Source organism: Colobus angolensis, unplaced genomic scaffold (assembly GCF_000951035.1).
Source record: "Colobus angolensis palliatus isolate OR3802 unplaced genomic scaffold, Cang.pa_1.0 Scaffold280, whole genome shotgun sequence".
Classification (NCBI taxonomy): Eukaryota; Metazoa; Chordata; class Mammalia; order Primates; family Cercopithecidae; genus Colobus; species Colobus angolensis.
The window spans coordinates 600,286-620,663 of NW_012116044.1; the positions used below are offsets into that span (position 1 = coordinate 600,286).

Sequence of the window (20,378 nt, forward strand, 5' to 3'; positions counted from 1 at the left end):
GTCCCATGTTCCTGTGAAAATGAAAAACAATTCCTCCTGTCCCAAGGGCCTCCACAGTCTAAGAATTAGGTACATTTGGTAGATTTATCAAGTATGTTCTCTCTTCTGCACTCTCAGACCCTGCTTTTTAACTCCGTCTGTGACCTTATAAAGTACTGAGGTTCACATTTAAAGGACTGTAACTCCGAACAAATGTTTTTGTAGGTCTAGAACCTTAATGTGATGTGAATAAATGATGAAAGAGATGTCAGGTATTTTTGGGATTGAACATGAACGCACACAAAAGTCACATTTTCCACGTTAGACACAGAAAAATAAACAACACATTTACACATCACCTTGTTACACAGCTGCAAAAAGGGCACGTTTGGGGGTAGCTTATCCATAGCACATAGACATTTCTTGGGAATTACCAAGCCTGTTTCTCCTAAAGGTCAATCTCTTAGAACTTTAAATAACATACTGTTAGTTGTACTTGTAAAAGTGCAGGGAGAAAAGAAGTGGACTCCAAGATGGTTACTTCAAACCTGATGGAATGTTTTAACTGATTAAGTTCCCCTAAGAGACAAACACTTCTAAACCCGAACTTTCCAACTCATTTCCTTCAGAAAGGAAAATTGTTTGGGTAAGATATGATTTTTGTTTTATTGCACGCCCTCTCATATTATTTATAGTTTTTCATCTTTAGTGTTTATGTATTTGAAGAATCTTAAAGTAATTTTCCATAATATGCAACAAAAGAACTTGGCTGAGTCATCAGACACGATCAAAATGACAAACGTTCTGCCTTAACGTGCATGGGCAACTCAATGATGAAGTGAGATGGATGAATGTTCTCACACGTATATGGTGTTTGCAGAGCAGAACTCTGCTGGGGGAGATTGCTGAGCCAGAGAGATGACAGATTTCCAGGATCACTTATAAGTGCCCTTGACTCATTTTGCCTTGAAACTGCCTCTGATTTAAACAAAACCAAATTTCAGAATGTAAAAACAGGATTAAAGGATCTCAGCACAGCTCCTTCTCTCTGGCAGTGCCCATAACTGGCATGAATAGTATTCCTTTCCACATCTTGCTAGGGGATCTCTTGGGCACAACTAAATTGATTTTACATTGGAAAGTTGAGAGGAGAATAAAGGTACTAACCAAAATGATCCAAGCAAAAACAAATAATCTAAAAAAACCTAAAATCCCTGAACCTAAATCCTACATTTTTAAGAACTGTCTGAACTAACAAAGGGCTAGGGGAACCTGACATGCATTTTCTTAAAGACTTTGGATACCACCACTGTTCTCAACTGTGCTTCACACACTCAACCTTGGATCCAAATGGGTTGCCCTTCTAGTTCCCAGCGTAACTGCTTCTTGGTACTACTGCTGTAGTGCTCTCCATTCCCCGGTCTGTTCACAGGCCAACCCAGCTGACACTCTACTTATTAAGCCGTCAATAAAATCAGTACAAGTGCTCCTTCATTCAAGCACCTTTTCCTTCTCTGTCTACCATGAGGATTTTATCTTAAATGAGCCTAAGTACTTTATGCCTGCAAATGTGATCTATCCCACTGGTACCAAATCCTTTTTCATCCCTTATTTGAATTGATCCAGTAATTAAAAAGGAGAATTTGTGTTCCTGAGTCAATTAACATTCAGGGTAAAACTGATAAGAGTCTTAAGCATGAAGCTTTTTCTTTTTTTATCCCAAAGAGACACAGTACACCACCACAGAGGAAATAGATGTAGAAAGTGAGTACCCTGCTGCAAGGTGCAATCCAGTAGCCAATAGCCAGGAATGGAAGGCCCAGGGCCACGACCAGCACAACAAGACACTTGATCGCTATAGTCTGCTCCCTTAGGCCTGAGAGGTTCTCATACCAGATTGTCAAGAGCTGCTGCTGGCAGTTGGGATGAGCCACAAACTGTTGGGAGAGAGAGAGTTTGAGAAGGGGAAAGAAAGGTTAAGTTACCATACCATTGTCAGTAGTTCAACTATTAAATACACGTGCATCCTAAAGACATTAAAGCATATTTTTCTAGCATATTGGTACTGGAAGGTTCTGGTAATATTCTTCTTTGCTTTCCCTCCATTTTTCAAAATTATTTCAGAACTAATAGAAGAACTAGAATGGAAATGAGAGGATAAAAGTGGTGTTGTCCTTAATCATAGTTCTTTTTGATAGAAACCCTCCATGATTCACAGATTTCTCTGTGGAATCTGGGTGACATCTGGCTTCTTTTGTAAAAATGTGTCCCATCTTGCAGTTGGCCAGCTTACTTGCATTCAGTTCAAAATGGAAAAGAAAAAAAGTTACTTGGTTTATTGTAGACTATAGCTAAAAGAGAAATGTGTGAAGTTTTGTGAGCAACCCCTAAAATGCTACATATAAAAAAAAATATGCCTGATGCACCCTTTGTGTAATGATGTACTATTACTGCAAATCTGTAAAAGGTCTGAAAAATAATCAATGAACCTGCAAATATTATGCTGGGTCTACACATGCACTTCTTCTAGGAACTGACATCAAATGTCACTTCCCTCCTGTTCTCTTTTTTATTGCTTCCTTTATCAAAAGGTCAAAATATCACGACTATTTATCTTCAGCAGTTCTTTAATAAATAAAATTCTAATCAGGAAAAATGAGCAAATTATACTTATTTCAGCCCAGCCATTTGATTTTTTTCCCATTTGATTTTGTTAAGTTATCTGCCTGCATCATTTAGAGGGACTGGGATTTCTTTAAAGCCCTGTCATTATTCAAGAAGCAGAATGTATTTGTAGTCAGACCCATGTAAAGGTCCTTATGCCAAAATCTGCCCATTTGTAGCCAGATATGCCTTTTTATAAATGGTCATATGCTCGTTGTCCAAGCTCAGGAATTCAAAAATCAACTATGAGTGACAACATATTTTTTAAAGGAGTTCTTAGTAACACAAAAATCAAGGTGTCACTGTCTTCTAAAAAATAGAATAAACAGTAACAATGAACCTGTTAAGAAACACCCATGAAATGTTTTTGGGAACTGAGAAACAAAGAGAGTAGCTGCAGTTCCTACTTGTCAAAAGGTTCCTCTTTAATCAAGTTGTAGTTAATGATCCTGATGATTCTTAGTAACTCCAGGCAATTCCTAGAGTTATTAATATTTGGCTCTTTATCAAAGCCCACCTACAAGGAAACGCACAGGTTTCCACTGACTGGTGCATAGTTTCCCATGAACAATTTTAATTAAAAAAGAAAGTCTCATCTCCCAGGACAGGTGATGGAGATGCAATTTCCCCCAAATCCTTGCTTTTGCCCCTAGAGTGCAACCAGTGGAGAAGTCCACTGATGGTTGCACTGGCGGCTGCCTCTGCACCATCATACATGGGAACTCAACGACCCATGGACAGAGGTGGTGAGAATAAATTTACGAACATTAGATTTGAAATAATTAACTGAGTTATAATCTTGAAATTCTAAGCCTCAGTGTGATGGGTATTAGAAAGCTAGGCTTTCGGGAGGTAATTAGACCATGAGGGAGGAGCCTTCATGAATGGGATTGGTGCCCTGATAGGAAGAGGTGGGAGAGCTTGCTCTCTTTCCACCTAGTATTTCCAGTGAGGATACTATGAGAAGTCAGCAGTCTGCAACCCAGAGGAGAGCCCTCACCAGATCTTCACCATGTTGGCATCCTGATTTTGGATTTCCAGCCTCCAGAACTATAAGAAATAATTTTTTTTTTTTTTTTTTGAGATGGAGTTTCGCTCTTGTTGCCCAGGGCTGGAGTGCAATGGCACAATCTTGTCTCACCACAACCTCCGCCTCCCAGGTTCAAGCGATTCTCCTACCTCAGCCTCCCTAGTAGCTGAGATTACAGGCATGTGCAACCATGCCTGGCTAATTTTTTGTATTTTTAGTAGAGACGGGGTTTCTCCATGGCAGTCAGGCTGGTCTCGAACTCTCAACCTCATGTGATCCGCCCACCTTAGCCTCTCAAAGTGCTGGGATTACAGGCATGAGCCACTGTGCCTGGCTGAGAAATAAATTTCTGTTGTTTATAAACCACCTAGCCTATGGTACTTAGTTACAGCAGCCTGAACTAAGAAGCATATTTTATCATGTGAGTTCCTTTCCATTCAGTTTTCAAAATCCCAGGCCCTGATTTTCAATAGCTGCTAGTTGCTAAGGATATATTAGATCTTCTCTCCAAACCCAAGATTTTGTCACTTTTCCAAGGTTGTAATTTTGAAAACAGCATTTCACAGACCAATGCAATCATTATTTGAACTCATGAATACAATCAAAGTTGAAGGCTTCCTGGGTATATGTGACAACTTCCTAGGATTCTTGTTGAGAACTTCTCCAAACTTCCACTTCTGCCCCTGTACTGTATTTAGATCATTTCCTTCCTGCTTCACCTCTCCCTCTATGGTCCCTAAATGTCCTTCATTCATTCATTCATTCATTTATTCACTCATCAAAATGTCTTAAGCCCCTCCTATGATCCAGGCAGGGGCAGTATGATCCAGATCCAGGCAGTATATTGGGCAAGTATATTGGTACAAGAAGACAAAAATGGAAGCATCAGAGTTAAAGTAAGTGATAAGAGGTCATTGTTCTAGGGTACACAGTAAGCTTTGAACAGACACAAAATAAGCTATTATAACTAAGACTTCAACTCATATGCTTGTCAAGATGCCTAATCAGAATTTAAAATAGTCTTAATTTGAATGTTGGTACAATCATCTTGATATTTGAAGGATCCGCATTTGGGGGAAGTTAGACAGATATAAATAAAAGGCATCCCTGGTGACTGCAGCCAGGCTAAGCTTGGGACAGGTAATGGTTCATTCAGGGTAAACTATAGGTGGAATATATAATGTCATCAAATCAGATTACCACTTAGGATATCAACAATGCAGTTTTTAGACCAAGGGTTTCTGTAGGAAACAAAATTCCCATCAAGTTAGCAGACAGGTAGACATGTGTCTATATGGAATTGATGGACAAATTTCCCTTTTGTGAGTCTTTGGTTAGCTATCATTTGAATGTGTCGCCTCCAAAATTCAGGTGCTGTCAATGTGGTAGAGTTAACAGGTGGAGCCTTCAAGAGGTGATTAGGCCATGAGGGCTGCTCCCTTGTCAATGGTATTAAGACACTTATAAAAAAGGTTTCATGCAGCATTCAACTAGCTTGCTCTTCTATTCTTCTGCCATGTGAGGACATAGTGTTCCTCCCCTCTAGAGGATGCAGCCCTCATCAGACTACCAAACCCACTGTTGCCTTGATCTTGGACTTCCCAGCCTCCAGAACTATGAGACAAGAAAGTTTTGTTCATATAAGTCTCTCCATCTCAGGCATTCTATTAAAACAACACAAGTGGACTAAGGCATTGGTTGTTCTTAGGTTTTAAACTCTTGAGGACAGAAATATTAATGTTATAGTATATCTCCCTTTCCTACTCCTCGTCCTTGGACTAATTTTCAACTTTGAAGATGTGCTTTATGGCATTAATTACATATTTATAAAGACTGCACAGCTTCAAAGACTTGATGGACTCAATCTTTTCCATATGGCATATATGTGATGGTCAATCTTTGACTTGATGTAACCTGTAAAACAGTGCAAACCCTTACTCTACATTAAGTAGTAACCAAAATTGTGGTCTTTGCATTTTGCCTGTTACACTTTAAAATTCAGCTTGACAGGTCTATCTACTATGCTACTAATTCTACTCTTTTTTTTTTTTTTTTGAGATAATTATATACCACTTCATGGATTCTGTTGATTCCATTTAATCCACACAAACAGATTTTCCTCCAATGATTTAAAATCCTAATGCGAGTACACAAGGAGCATTTCAAAAAAGAAAGTAAAGTCAGTACAATAATAGCAGGCGAAGGCAAAAAAGCTAATCCCTTTAGGAGATGAGTTTTGGTCTTCTCAATGACTTCGAAATAGGGCAGTGACCTTTATACCTGAAAAGAGTTTTACCTCCTGAAAAATCTCCTTATGTCACTACACCAGTTATACCCAACTGGATAACATTTGTATGCTGTTTTCTAACTTCAGTGGACCAGCAAATTGAAGTCATCACAAAAATAATACCCTTATTTTGAGTTTTCTGATTTAAAGAGAGAATGCTTGACACAAGAAAATCTCAATCTTTCAATTGGACAATCAGCATTGAGAACAAATGAAATGTTTTTTTCTTGCCAAATGACTAATAGATTATAAACTGAACCACTGATCAGGGCAGGTTAGGGAAAACAATCAAATTTTAAATTTAAAAATTAATTAATGTTACACTGTTTTGCATCAAATCAGTCTTCACAAGAACTGTCTTCATGGGAATACTGTTGTGTAAAAACATGGTAGGAACTCTGGATTTGTTTTTAATGATACTGTTAGAGCCACAATTCATACAATTTAAAGGAAAATATTCTTGTGAATAAAAACTAGGCAATTCAACTTCTTTTTAAAACTCAATGAATTGTGAAATATAACCCAAAACTTATATTGCACAGGTTTTCTGGATTTTCAGACTTGCTGAGTGCAAAATGCTCTGTTATCTCTTGGTGCCTGGGGAAGACCAGGACAAGAGGCCACGCAGTACAGGACACAGGACTGTGCCAGCCAGCACACCCACTCCAAAGTCTCAGTGGCATATTTACCACTCTCTCATTGCATTTCTTTAATTCTGGGCTTCCCATGTATACTTTTTGCACAGAAAGTGGATACACAATGGATGCTTTTATCCTGTTTATACTGCTGCATGTTTCTTTTTAGGATGGCTTTTCTACATTTAAATCTAATCCTACTATGGAGGAAATATTAATAGGAGAACAGAAAGGAAGAACTCAGGAAATGTTCTCCTTCTCTTTCTGAGAGCCCAGTTTTCCAGATTCAGTGGTCTACCAAGCTCTAGTATCTTTTGTCAAAAACTTTCTCACAATAGACATAGCTCATGGTGAAGCAGGTAGAACTTTGGTTATTTCTATGGTGGGGAGTGGATTAATGTTCAGCTGCACATCACAGAGCAGGATAGAGGTAGAGTCAGAATTAGAACTCAAGACTTTTTGGAAGGGGCAAATAGTCCGTTATTCTAATTAAACAAAATTAGTGTTTTTGCCTAAAAATTAATTTTCCTGTACCCATTTTTCAGAAAATCAAATTTCATCTTCCAGTCTATTCCATTCTCTTTTCAAAGAACAATATAGGTATTTCTATAAATAGTAAGAGTGTTTACTATCCTTCCAGTTTTATAATTTACCTTAGAGATCCCTTAAAAATGATTTTAGGCTGGACGCAGTGGCTCACACCTATAATCCTAGCACTCTGAGAGGCTGAGGTGAGCGGATCACTTGAGGTCAGGATTTTAAGACCAGCCTGGCCAACATGGTAAAACCCCATCTCTACTAAAAATACAAAAATTAGCCAGGCATGGTGATGGGCACCTGTAATCCCAGCTACTCGGGAAGCTGAGGCAGGAAATTTACTTGAATCTGGGAGGCGGAGGCAGGAAATTTACTTGAACCTGGGAGGCGGAGGTTGCAGTGAGCCGAGATCTCACCACTGCACTCAAGTGTGGGTGACAGTGAGACTCCATCTCAAAAAAAAAAAAAAAAAAAGGATTTTAGGATGAATGATCTCCAAAATCCATTCCCTATTAGTAAAGATGCAGGCAGATGGTTGCTGTTTTACTATCAGCACTGAGAATTATACATTTTTATTCTTCGTTAGTTTGAGACAAGGAAAATGGTATTTGTACATTAGTATACGTTTATCACTAGAAGGTCTGAAAATTTTAAATATGCATGTTAGCATTTGAATTTTCTCTTCTGTGACACGCCTATTCAAACCTTCTGCTAATTTTTCTACAGGGCTCTGGATGTTTTCCTTACAAATTTGTTTGAGTTCTTGGGATATTAAGAAGATCAACCTTTTGTGAGTTATAATAAAAAAAACATTTTTCCCAGTTTGCCCTTCACTTTTTTGTTTATAATCTTTCTGATGTCATACAGAGGTTTTAAATTATATGTGACCAGATTATTTGTATTTTTGCTTTGAGATTTCTTTGCTTTTATATTAGAAAGTCCTTTCTGACATAAACATTAAATTCATGGTCAGATACTTCCTATTCTGGTGTTTTATATATTCATTTACTGGATTAAGTATCATTGAGTTCTGTAAGGCCTGGGTTGAACTCACGCTTTGATTTCTAGGAAAGACCAGAGCTCTGGGAATAATGAGCCCAGTTAGAAGACAACAGACTCGGAACCAAAGCTGGGAGTAGGTCTTGGGCAGTCGGTAGAAGAAAGACTTCCTGAGTCTCATATGCGGCCAATATGGCTTACCATTAGATAGGAATGGTTTCCTTGGTGGAATTATGGGTTGATTTGAATAAATATGAGTTTATTATGTTATCAGGGGGTAGGGGAGTCCATATAAAGTTATTTTGAAATCCCAATGACTTGCATATGGCCATAGACTACCTCTGTGCCAGAGTGGGCAGGGTTTATGCATCATTATAACCCAAGATGTTGTTTTGCTTGGAGACTAGAAATAAGATGGTGGGAAAAGGTAGCAGCAGGAGTGGGTAGGGTGATATTTTTCCTCCTTGTGAGAGTGAAGACGGGTGAGTGTTGACTGAAAATGAAGGAAGCCTTTGAAAGGAAGAAAGAAAGGAGGAATTGGGGCTTTGCAAGTACTCTGGAATAGAATTCTTATGCACATTTATTATTCTAGAACAGAATTCTTACATACATTTATTATTCTAGAATATAATTTTTACATACATTTATTGAGTGAGGATTCCAAATCAAAGACTTTACTCTAATTAATACTCCTTTTATAGCATAAAACAAACAAAACCAAGAAGGTTTGCAAAGTCCTAAATCTCCTTACAGTTCTAAATATTTTTTTTGGTTGCCTGATGGTTGACTGGTATGAATTTATTATTAACGACACCTCATACATTGTAACCTACATGCCAATTTATTTAAAGTTAACATGCAGGAAGAAAGAAACTCTGCAAGGCAGTTTAGTTGACAGAAGCACAAGTGTAGATGAGCTGTCTCTGCTCATATAACACTTTCAAAGCAATGATAAAAAACCAGTCACAACTGAAATCAATTCTCTCAGGTGCCAAAGAAAAGAGATACATATTGCAGGATGTATGAATATATGTCCACAGAGTTTTCTGAAAAACAGTTTACTATCAATCTTGCTCAAAATTATCCTTTTCCCTCAATATATTGATAACTGAACCTCAACTAGCAAGAACGCTCTGAGAGGAGGGCAATTTAGCCAATTTAATTATCTTGTAACATACTTTCTTTGAAAAGTGGTTTTATTTCCATCTTTACTGAGAATCTTCACATTTGACTGTCTTATGAAATAGAGGAGAGATCTGCCATTAATGGTTGACCAAAATCTTGCAAATACTCTGTGTATAAGTTTTCTACACTGTGGTAGCAGAAGTACGTGTGTCAGAAGAGAGAAAGACAGACAGGAAGGGAGAGAGAAAGAGGAGAAAGAGACAGAGACAGAGTGACAGAGATTTCCCCATCCTCACTTGCTGCTAGGGTGCAAACATTGGCTTAGGTCCACTGAACAGAGGCATTTTGACCAGTGGAAAGAGCCATATGAAAACAGGCAGGATTCAGAGCATCCTCTCTGTGCTGGTATGGGAGCAGCAGAGACAGAATTGTTCCATTTGGGCCACAGAAACTCCCTTAGCAGGTCAGCACTGTGCCTGGTTCTGGGTGAGGTTTTTGGAAGCACAGCTTAGATAAGCTTGTTCCTGTACCTCTTCTTAGGATTCTGTGAGCTTCCTCAATATCACTTACTAAATTCCTTCCTGCTTAAATAAACTTCTCTTACTAAGGACTTGATTCAGTACAAGCGGCATGAAATCTGTCTTTGATGAGTGAGGATTAACTAGCTTGAGAGTCATCACTCTGGGTATGAATTTTCATAATGTAGAAATGTTATTATTAATGGCTAATACTTATTGAGCAATCACTGTGTACTACTGTGTGCTAACTACTTTACATGCATTATCTCATGCAATCCTTAAACAAATGAATAAGTAGGTACAACTATTGTCTTCACTTTACTAGTGAGCAGATGGAGGCCTGGATGGTTAGGTGACTTGCCCATGGTCACACAGGAGCACATGGTGGTGTCGGGACCTGAATCCTTACAGGTTGGCTCTAGTGCCTGTCCTCTTAAGCACCATGTCACACTGCAGAAAAGATAGAACACTTGTCTCTTTGTAAATTGATCAACTTCATAAAACCAGAGCTGATAACAGATTATTTCTTTGTCATTTATCAGTTTCTCTTAAAGTACAAAAAAATCTGTTTTATAACATGTATAAGGTATTGGATTCTGGATAACTGAGATATTTATTATTGTGAAACATTATAACTACAATTTTTATGAATTATTTAAAAGCCCCATACAAGTTGGCAAATAGAAACACATAACAGTTTTTCTGCAGTAACCAGAGTAAAAAAATCATAATTTTTATTTCTGGCACCTGCATGACCAACTCCATAGTTGTGTGACCTTAGACACGTCATTGAAGCTTGGCAATCCTCAGTTTCCTTGTAGAATAGAAACCCCATCATCTACTGATGTATTTTGTAGATAAAATGAATAATAACAGACTTGCTGCAAGGATTCACATAAGAATGTAAAAGTGCCTTACAAAAACATATACAAGTAACAGCATTATTAATTGTATTGTAATTAACAGTTTACAGAGTGCTTTTGCATATCATAACCCATTTAAATTCCACCAAAACCCTGAGATAGATAAGAGATATTATCCTCCTTGTACATGAGGGAACTGAAATTTACAAATTTATGACTTATTCAAGGTCCCACCATGGGTAAAAAGTAGAAAGGATCAGAAGCTATACATTTAACTTGCAACTTTACCCCCCACAAAAAAATCTTTTATCAATAGCATCTATTTTTTATTTTATTTTTTGAGACAAGGACTTCTTGCTCTGTTGCCCAGGCTGGAGTGCAGTGGTGCTATCGTTGCTTACTGCAGCTTCGAATCTCCTGGGCTCAAGTGATCCTCCTGCCTCAGCCTCCCAAGTAGCTGGAACTACAGGCATGTGCCACCATGCCTGGCTAATTTTTAAATTTTTAGTAGAGACAGGGTCTCGCTATGTTGCCTAGCTGGTCTTGAACACCTAGCCTCAAGTGATCCTCCTGCTTTGGCCTCCCAAAGTGCTGGGATTACAGGCCCCAACGTGTTGGGATTACAGGCACATGCCATCATGCCCAGCTAATTTTGTTTATTTTTTGTAGACACGGTCTAACTATGTTGCCCAGCCTACTAGCATCTAGTCTTATTATTTTAATAATTTTCCTAGGATTATGGCATAGTTTGTATTACATGTTTATTCTAATATGGCACTAGATGAAAGTAGGCCCACTCACCTTTTTGACTTCATACTTAATGGCAAGTTTGACACGACTTAATGAAGCTTTGTGCCTGTGTATCTCCAGAGGTTCTGCTGATTCCAGATCTCCATTCAGAATGGCTTCTACCTCTTCTGAGTCTCGGCAGAGATCCAGCACACCCACTACAAAGTCTTTGCACTGCATGGAGAGCTTCCGATAGTCATTCTAAGAACAAGAGGTTTAATGTTTTAACACAAATAATTTGCTTTTATTCAACGGAAAGTGTTTGGGTGAATTAGAAAAAGGTATCCCTTCTTTTGGGGGTAGAAAGCTGCAGCCTACCTGGATACAAGGCTTGTTGAACTGAATACAGGCTGGATTCGCACCCACCCAACCCCTTAGCCAGGTTTCCTGCTCCTGCAAACAGCCCAACCATCCGAGATAGTTCTGAAAACGGCATGATAATAATCTCACTTATATGTGGAATCTAAAAAAGTCAAACTCAGAGAATAGAAAAGTGGCTACCAGAGGCAGGGGGTGGGAGTAAGAGGTAGGGTAAAGTAGAGATGGAATGAGGAGATATTGGTCAAAGTGAACAAAGTTTCATTTAGACAGGAGAAATAAGTTTTTGAGATCTATCTGCACAGCACAGTGACTATAGCTTTAATACTATATTATATACTTCAAAATTGATGAGTAAATTTCAAATATCTCACTACCACAAAAAGTAATGTGAGGTGATAAATATGTTAATTAGCTTGATTTAATCATTTCACATTGTATACATCTATCGAAGCATCCCATGGTACCCCATAAATATATACAATAATAATTTGTCAATTAAAAATTTTAAAAAGCATTTACTCAAAAAATTGTATGCTGAAAGACCAAAGGATCAAAGAGTTTTCCCTCTTTTGTACAAACAATAGTTCTTGTAAAGTCAAAACGAGACCATTTCTACATTAGAAATTTTTCTATAATGGCAATTTTTCTAAAATGGCAATTTGATGTAGAAGATCAACTATATGTGATATGAAAGTTGTCAAAACTAAGTCAACTGTGTTAAAAACAACACAAAACAAAAAAACCCTGACTAATAGAGTCAGAGAAGGCCATGAAGGAAGGGTTCTCACACAAAAAACTATCACAAGAGAGTGCAAAAAACCATAACCTTGCATAAAGGCCATAGCAACCTTACACAAAAAATACCTCTGTGAGGACATCTGCCCAGCAACTGCCTGTACAGCTTTGGACTGGCTCTGCCTTTGTTATTGTTCCTGGAGTGTAGCCCTCCTCACTTTTCTTTTAAAAAACTTGTCTTTCTTTACCTCCCTGAATACACACAGAGTTTACCATGTCACTTGTATTTCCACTGCAATATTACATTCCCAGATAAACATGATTTTCTATTTTTTTTTTTTTTTTTTTGAGATGGAGTCTTGCTCTGTTGCCAGGCTGGAGCACAGTGGCACAATCTTGGCTCACTGCAACCTCCGTCTCCCAGGTTCAATCAATTCTCCTGCCTCAACCTCTCAAGTAGCTGGGATTACAGGCAGGTGACACCACACCTGACTATTTTTTTGTATTTTCAGTAGAGATGGGGTTTCACCATATTGGCCAGCCTAGTCTTGAACTCCTGACCTCAAATGATCTGCCCAGCTGGGCCTCCCAAAGTGCTGGGATTACAGGCGTGAGTCACTGCACCCGGCCTCATTTTCTTTTAGAGAACCTCTCTCTCTGTTACTTAGGTTGACAGTGAAAAATAACTCGTCCAGTTCATTATCCCTTGCCTTACTGGAGACACTGCTTCTCAAAGTGTAGTCCTCAGAACAGCAGCATCAACAGCACCTGGGCATGTGTTAGAAATGCAAATTCTCAGACCCCAGCCCACATGTCCTGATTTAGAAACTGAGGAAGAGCCCAGCAATCTGTGTTTTCACACACCCTCCAGATGATTCTGATACATATTATGTTTGAGAATAATTGGTTTATAATGAATGTAGAGAGATAGGTAGATGGATGCCCACCTGTATACAGAGAGTTTTCTGTTTGTTTGTTTGTCTGAAGGGCATATTATTGTGCCCTGCAGAACTAGAAGAAGAGAAATATATCATTGTATGTAATTGAATTCTCAAGGGTTACAGAATTCAGTACCTGAGAGAAAAATTTCCAGGCCACTGGAACTAACACTTTGCTAAAAATAATCCATGAATCTTTCATTTCATTTGCATACTTATATACTGCCATGGACTACTATAAGTAAGTCAGTTGGTAGCATTCCTTGTTGCCTTCTGAATGGAGCTTTGTTTCTAGTCCATTTGTTCTAATGAAGGTGTCAACGACCATCTCCTGAGAAAGTGTCTCATTTTTGGAAACCCCAGTTCTACTTTTATGACTTTCACTAAAATTCTAGCCTATTAGGAAGGCTAACCACATAATAATCTAATGTGGAACACTTGAGGAAAACAGAATTCCCCACTGTAACATGTCCTGAGACACTGTAAGTGTCTATATATCTAAGTAATATTTGGCACAGTAGAATTACTGGGCTTCCAAAAATCATACTTAAAAAAAAGATACGAAGAATTCCAACTTTTTTCCTTTAAATAATTAATGTGATTTGATGGGCAAAACCACGTCATCAGCCAAAATAAACAAGAAGAAGAGAGACTGTTTAAAGGCTACACAGATTACAATAGTTTCCATTTCAGATATCGGAAATTCAGATAAAGAACAGTTACAGTTAATCCTTTTCCCCTCATAAGGGAACAGATAAAATGAATAAAACTTCAATCTTTAGTTTCCATTCAAGTTGGTACCATGCAACTGATAAAATTAATAAAATGTTCAGTCTCTGGTTTCTGTGCAGAGTGTCAGTTAAATATCCATCTGCTTTCCATTCCTAAAAGACTAATGAAATATTTTATTATAGCATCCAGAAGAAGTATTAAATCCATGCCCGTTTCCATATAAAGCTTCCCTTTTAATACGATTTTTTTAGATGAAATTTCCTCATGTTATTCTTCAGTTCAGACTGTTCTATAAGATTTGGTACAACATAGGGTCGTCATTTCTCCATTGATCAGAAATAGAAAGAGGCTACTTTCCATGCTTTGAAGAAAACTTAGTACCCACATCTGCAGTAATACCTAAATAATAACTCATTACCTATAAAATTATAGTCTATAACCTGTTTAGTTTTAAGGAAAGCTTTTTTTCACATCCACTGGAAGATCAGTAAATAATCCAAAAAACTGATAATCAAACATATTGCAAGGACAGCACTGTTTGTTTTTATAACAATTTAAACATTTCCCACTTAAAGAAGTCTGTTGCCAGAGTGCAGAAAATAATCAGAACTGGAGATAATGGTGATTTCTTTTGTTACAGTAATTGGATACCTTTTTTTAAACCTATGCAGAGCTCACTGGGAAAGATGGAGAACTCCAGGTAAGAACAGCCTCTCTTCAGCTGCAAAAGCAATCATCTATGTAAAGTCCGTATTGACTCTTAATTCCACCATGAGGCCGCATTGAATGGTAATTCCACCATGTTACTTCACAGATCAGACCATTTTCTGGTCTACATTTTCTAATAATTTTTTCTTAAGTTACTTTTGCATAATGGTCTTTAATAAACCACTCATCCATTACCACAGCCCTCCACAGTCAGCAGGCGGACCTACTGCACACCCTATAGAGCAGAACTTAAAACCCTAAGGATCCGCTCAAGCCAGAGGAAGAACAGTGAAGTTCAGTCTTCATTACAATATATCTACAGGTTCTGCACACTCCTTTTAATGTATGTGGTTTAATTATCATTCTAATCCTTTTTTATCCTGAAGAGGAAAACTGAAATTCAACTCTTAACAGGCTTGGTTCTGTCAGGCCTTCCCTAATAACAAAAGAGGCAAGTTATCATAGTGATTAAAAGCATAGAGTCTGAAGCCAGACTTCCTGGGCGCAGATACTGCTTTACCACCTACTAGCTGTGTGATATTGTGGAATTCACTTTATGTCTCTGACATGAATAATCCTACCCAATATTGGTACTATGAGGATTAAATGCTTAGAACATGTTTGGTACAAATTAGGTGCTAAGAAGTGCTTCGCTATTACCAGGTACATTATATTAGATATAATACCTACGACTGGGACTCAAGACACTCAAATCTAGGCTTAGCATATGAAATGTTGCCTATAGCCTTTGCTTTCTCTTTTGCAAAATGAAAGATGATTCCTAGAGTATTTTCCTGCTATAAAATGTCATCTTGCTTTTTATATTCATTTTTTTTTCTTCCTCACAGCTGTAGTGTGATATAAGGTGAAATTTTTTTTTACTTTAAGGAGAGGAAAACTGAGGCACAGGGAAGCAAATGCCTCTCCCCACTTCTTTATTTTTACAAAAAAGGTGCGTCATGACTCAGTCAGAACTAGAAAATTTCAATTTGCGTTCTCACAGCTTAATAAATGACTGGCTTCCTTGCCACTGACATTTTGGAGGATTAGACCAAGAGTCTATCCTTCCAATATTCTGTTTCTCAGAATAGCTTCAAACAGCATTTGCACATCCAAAATATTTCTTTAATAACCTGTCACCGAGCTATCCTCCACTAATTTATCTAAATCTGTATCCTAGAATGTTTGACCTCTTAGGGTATTGACCTTCATATGTTTTCAGCACCATGCCTACTGTATTTCTCAAAGAAATGTGAAAACTGCAGAGTGGCTGAGAATATTCTCTGAAGCACCTAAATGATGGCAATTTCAGGGGTGAGATACTAGATATTATGGGCCATTGATAAGATAAAATAAATATAGGTGTTTTAAAAGGAAAAAAAATCACCTCTTTTTCACTAGGGAACTATGTTTTTATTTCAAGGCTAACACTTTGAGGTCAAAGTCCCCATGGGAAGAATATAGTGAACACCATGGAATAGGGCAAATTAGGTTACCTGCTTGCTTCAGAAATGAGTTTCATTTTCACTGCCCTTTCAGAGCTCAGAGTCTCTGGGTCAGTGCTATGGAAGCACTATTTTCTCTGTCTGTCTAAAGCCCTGACAGATGGACATGAACATGGGACAAGAGGGGAGAAAGGTGAAATAAAGACAGATAAGAAAGGAATAACAAGGACAGGTAAAAATGAGAGAGAAAAGGCACATTGAGTTAGGGGAGAGAGACATAAGTCCTTGGAGACTATAATTTCTAAAGAACTCTCTTAATTTTGGCTCAGAGAGGGCTATCTTGCTACACAAGCACTTTCCATATAATCTAGAAAAAAGAACTGGGAGATTTAGATGATTTTTGCATATCCTTATAGATATTTGGCAGCTTTATAGATGTTCTCTAGAACTCAACTGTGTTTTCTCTCTTTTTGCCTCTTCATTTGTGATATTTCCCCACCCTTGAAAGGTTACCAGAGGTGACTCTTTACATTACAATGAAAGAGATTCTAAGCATTACCAATATGGATCTAGCCAGCTTCAGGGTAAAACTATACAAATTCTCTTACCATGGTTGCACTGAGCTGACGTCTCTGGGTGGAATTGCAAACATCACCATCTTTAGTAAATTATTAAAACATGATCTTAGAAAATATTCCCTTTTATAGAATCTCTTGCAGACTTTCAGTATATATCAAGAAAAATGTGTAAAAACAAGGTTTGTGTGGCATTTGAAACAGTGGCAAATAAATACGTTTAGAATTATGTTTTAATTACTGTTTCAAAATAACAAAGTGATATTTAAAAGTGCTTTACCTACGTGCTTTTCTACTGTCTCACCAAGGTGAGATCAGTATTTTAAATGTGCAACTGTTTATTATGAATATATATTGATATAGTGAATTATACTGATTGATGTTCAAATGTTAAACCAACCTTGCATTCCTGGTCATTTAGAATTATCTTTTAATTACTGTTTCAAAATAACAAAGTGATATTTAAAAGTGCTTTACCTACGTGCTTTTCTACTGTCTCTAAACAGAATTTGGAGTTTCCAACTTGCTCTGAGTTCTATCTAAAAAAAAATCATTTGGGGTCCAAGTAAATAAATCTTTTCAAATACCACATAATGAATCTCTTCAAAGGGATTAGATATAAAGTAATATTTACTTTCTTCTTTGTATTTTACCTTTTTGGGAAAATTTTTACAATAAATGTGTGTAGCTTTTACATCAGAAAAAAATTTTAATGGATTAACAAAATTATAGTAAGTCCAGATCGCCACTGGGACAAAATGAGCATTGATGGATATCCAGGGAATTTTGTGTGTATGGAAAGGGATGAGACCACTTTCCCACCATTTTCTTGCAACACCGGGGCAAAGTATATTTTCTGTAACCTGAATTATATTGCTAGTTGCATTTGTGTAAATCTCACTAACTATAAAAACTATATTCAGATGCGAAAGAATAATCACTTTTTCTGTGATCTGACACCATAACACTCAACTAAAAAGATTAACTTAGCATCTAGAAAATAATTTAAGGAATTGATGTCTACAATCATCTTTTTAGATGGGAAATGGGAGACAAGAACCTGCCAAAAAGTCTAAATGATATTGATCAGAACTATGAAATACCCAGATTTAGTAGCCAGAACCAATCAAAATGCATAGGAGGAGGTAGCAACTGACTAAAAAATAAAAATGACCTGTCGTTAATATATAATTTTTATAAAAATAAATAATACTGCTTGACTGAAAATAATGTCCAGGAAAAAAGTTCACTCATTAAAAAAATCCCTTAAAGCAAATCACTTTGCTGTCCTCATATTTCTAGATTGAACTGACATCTATGGCTCACCATGCTGACTATACATATGTGGAATTCAGGGAGAGGCATTTTGTCATATCAGTGAAGTGACTTTAATAGTATTTTTTATTGGTCTTTTGACTTTTGATTCTAAAGGGATACACAAATGCTTGGGCCAATGAACAGTGCATTCAAAACTAACACTATCGTGGAGATGGAATGGGAGCTTGCTCTGTCCAGTCCAACACAGACCTAGTATTGCAGGACCTCCAGAAACGGTACACTCCCTCAGGGGAAATAAAACAAACTATTACTACTTATGTGCTACCATACAACTAACTATAAAACAGGAGGAAGGATTTGGAAGACAAAAAGTCACACCAAAACCCTCCTTTTAGCAAGAAGGGGAGAAATCTTGAGTTTTATTTAATGCTTACCCAGAACACAGAGCGGCACCATAATTATAGCTCTCTGATCCAGAATACTGGATCCCCAAAGCGAATTTTTCACAGCACCATCATTGAGAGGGAAAAAGAAAACATCAGACGAGGTCTGAATGACGCTCTCAGTCCCTCGTGATTTCACATTCACTGGGCAAAACCGAATGTGGAGCGAACGGTGGCAGAACGGGCCAGGTAGCAGTGGGGAAGTGGGTGAACACGTAGAGCAGCCGGGGTAGAGCGCAAAACTTACCTTGAACTCCTTTTCTATGTTGGCCAGCTTGGCCAGCTCGTTGCTGAGCTCTAGGGCCGTGAGCACCGGGTCTTCGCTGGACAAAGAGAGGTACGCTGGGCTGGCCAGTCCCTTATAGGCGTTGATCCTCGAGCGCGAGTGGCTGAAGGAGTCGTGCCTCTGCTTTTCCGTGCAGTCCCCGCACTTGCAGAAATAGTCGTGCGGCCGCTCGATCCTGGCGCCCTTCATCAGCAGCATGTGTACCACTTCGTATTTCTGGCAGTGCGCCGCCAGGATGATGGGGGTGATGTCCGGCGAGAAGCGCGTGCCGTCCTCGTCGTAAGCGTAGAAGTCGTCGTCCTGCAGCTCCTGCTCGCAGGGGCTGAGGGTGAGGCGCTTGCTGGCAGCGAAGCCAGGGTGGTTGAGGATGGCCTCTACGATGCGCACGTAGCCCTTGCTGATGGCGAGCAGCAGGGCGTCGCCAATGCGCGCCAGGTTCTCCTTCTTGAGCAGCAGCTCGGTCACCTCCAGGTGCTCGTTGCCCACAGCCAGCTGCAGCGCGTTCTGGCCCATGTAGTCCACGCAGTTGACGTTCAGCGTCTTGGACTCCTCCAGCATTTTGCGCACCACTGGGATGTTGCCGTACTCTGCGGCGTCGAGGAAGCGCTCCTCCTCGGCGGTGAGGCTGGTGCCCCGGTCATTGAACATGAAGGCCGGGCCCCTGACAGCCTGGCGGCGGCCCTTCTCCCGCATCACCGTCATGCGTCTCAGGGATGGGCTTCCCTCCATGGACCTAATCAGTAGCAACGATAAAACAACTGTAGAATATTAGGGCATATTCCTTCCTTTCACATGTCAGGGCCCTTTCTGTAATACACAGTACCCACTGCAAACCTCTGTCTGTACGGAGCCGGCTCAGTTGCTAGCTATATCGTTGCTAACTACTTGCCTGAAAGTGACACCTGTGATCTAACTCTGGCTGCTAGATCCCAGAAGGGAGCCGGTAGACCTTCAGAACAAATGCTCCTGTTCTCTAGAACATGATATTCAGATGGAATAATAAAAATTTCCATATACCCATGCCTTCCTTGTGACCCTAGTAAAGATGTAACTCATCGTACCTTCTGCTCTTAAAAGTCTTGGACATTGAGGCTTGCAGGTACTTGGCATTAAAGTACTAGGCTTGAAGGCTAAGGAAAGTTAATTTTTTCAAGAGTGAGACCAAAACACTCCTGCCAAGTCATTGCATCCTTTTAACTAAATAAAATCATTGACCCTCAGCCCCCTAAAAAAGCACAGCGTTTAGGCCAAGTATCATCTTGCAGGATCTTAGTTTCATCTTTTTCTCTTTAAAATTTTTGTTTATTTAAATATTTTTTTAGAGACAGGGTCTCTGTGGCCCAAGCTAGAGTGCAGTGGCAAGATCACAGCTGCAGCCCTGAACTCTTAGGCTCAAGCAATCCTCCGCCTCTGCCTCCCAAGTAGCTAGGACTACAGATACCTGCCACTCGCCCCCACATCCTCCACCTTATGCATTTCTTTTAAGGGGAT

General features: G+C 38.8%; 1 protein-coding gene across 1 annotated transcript in view; it reads right to left on the bottom strand.

The window, feature by feature from the left end:
* TRPC3 (transient receptor potential cation channel, subfamily C, member 3) overlaps nt 1-20,032 on the bottom strand; it is a 53,712-nt gene extending 33,680 nt beyond the window's left edge. Inside the window, exons 1-3 of the mRNA XM_011948613.1 lie at nt 18,849-20,032; nt 11,439-11,627; nt 1,752-1,916 (exon numbers count right to left, since the gene is read on the bottom strand). Coding sequence (XP_011804003.1) covers nt 1,752-1,916; nt 11,439-11,627; nt 18,849-19,616 — 1,122 coding nt within the window. The 5' untranslated portion in view covers nt 19,617-20,032. The remainder of the gene's footprint in view (nt 1-1,751; nt 1,917-11,438; nt 11,628-18,848) is intronic.
* Between the last annotated feature and the right edge of the window lie 346 nt (nt 20,033-20,378).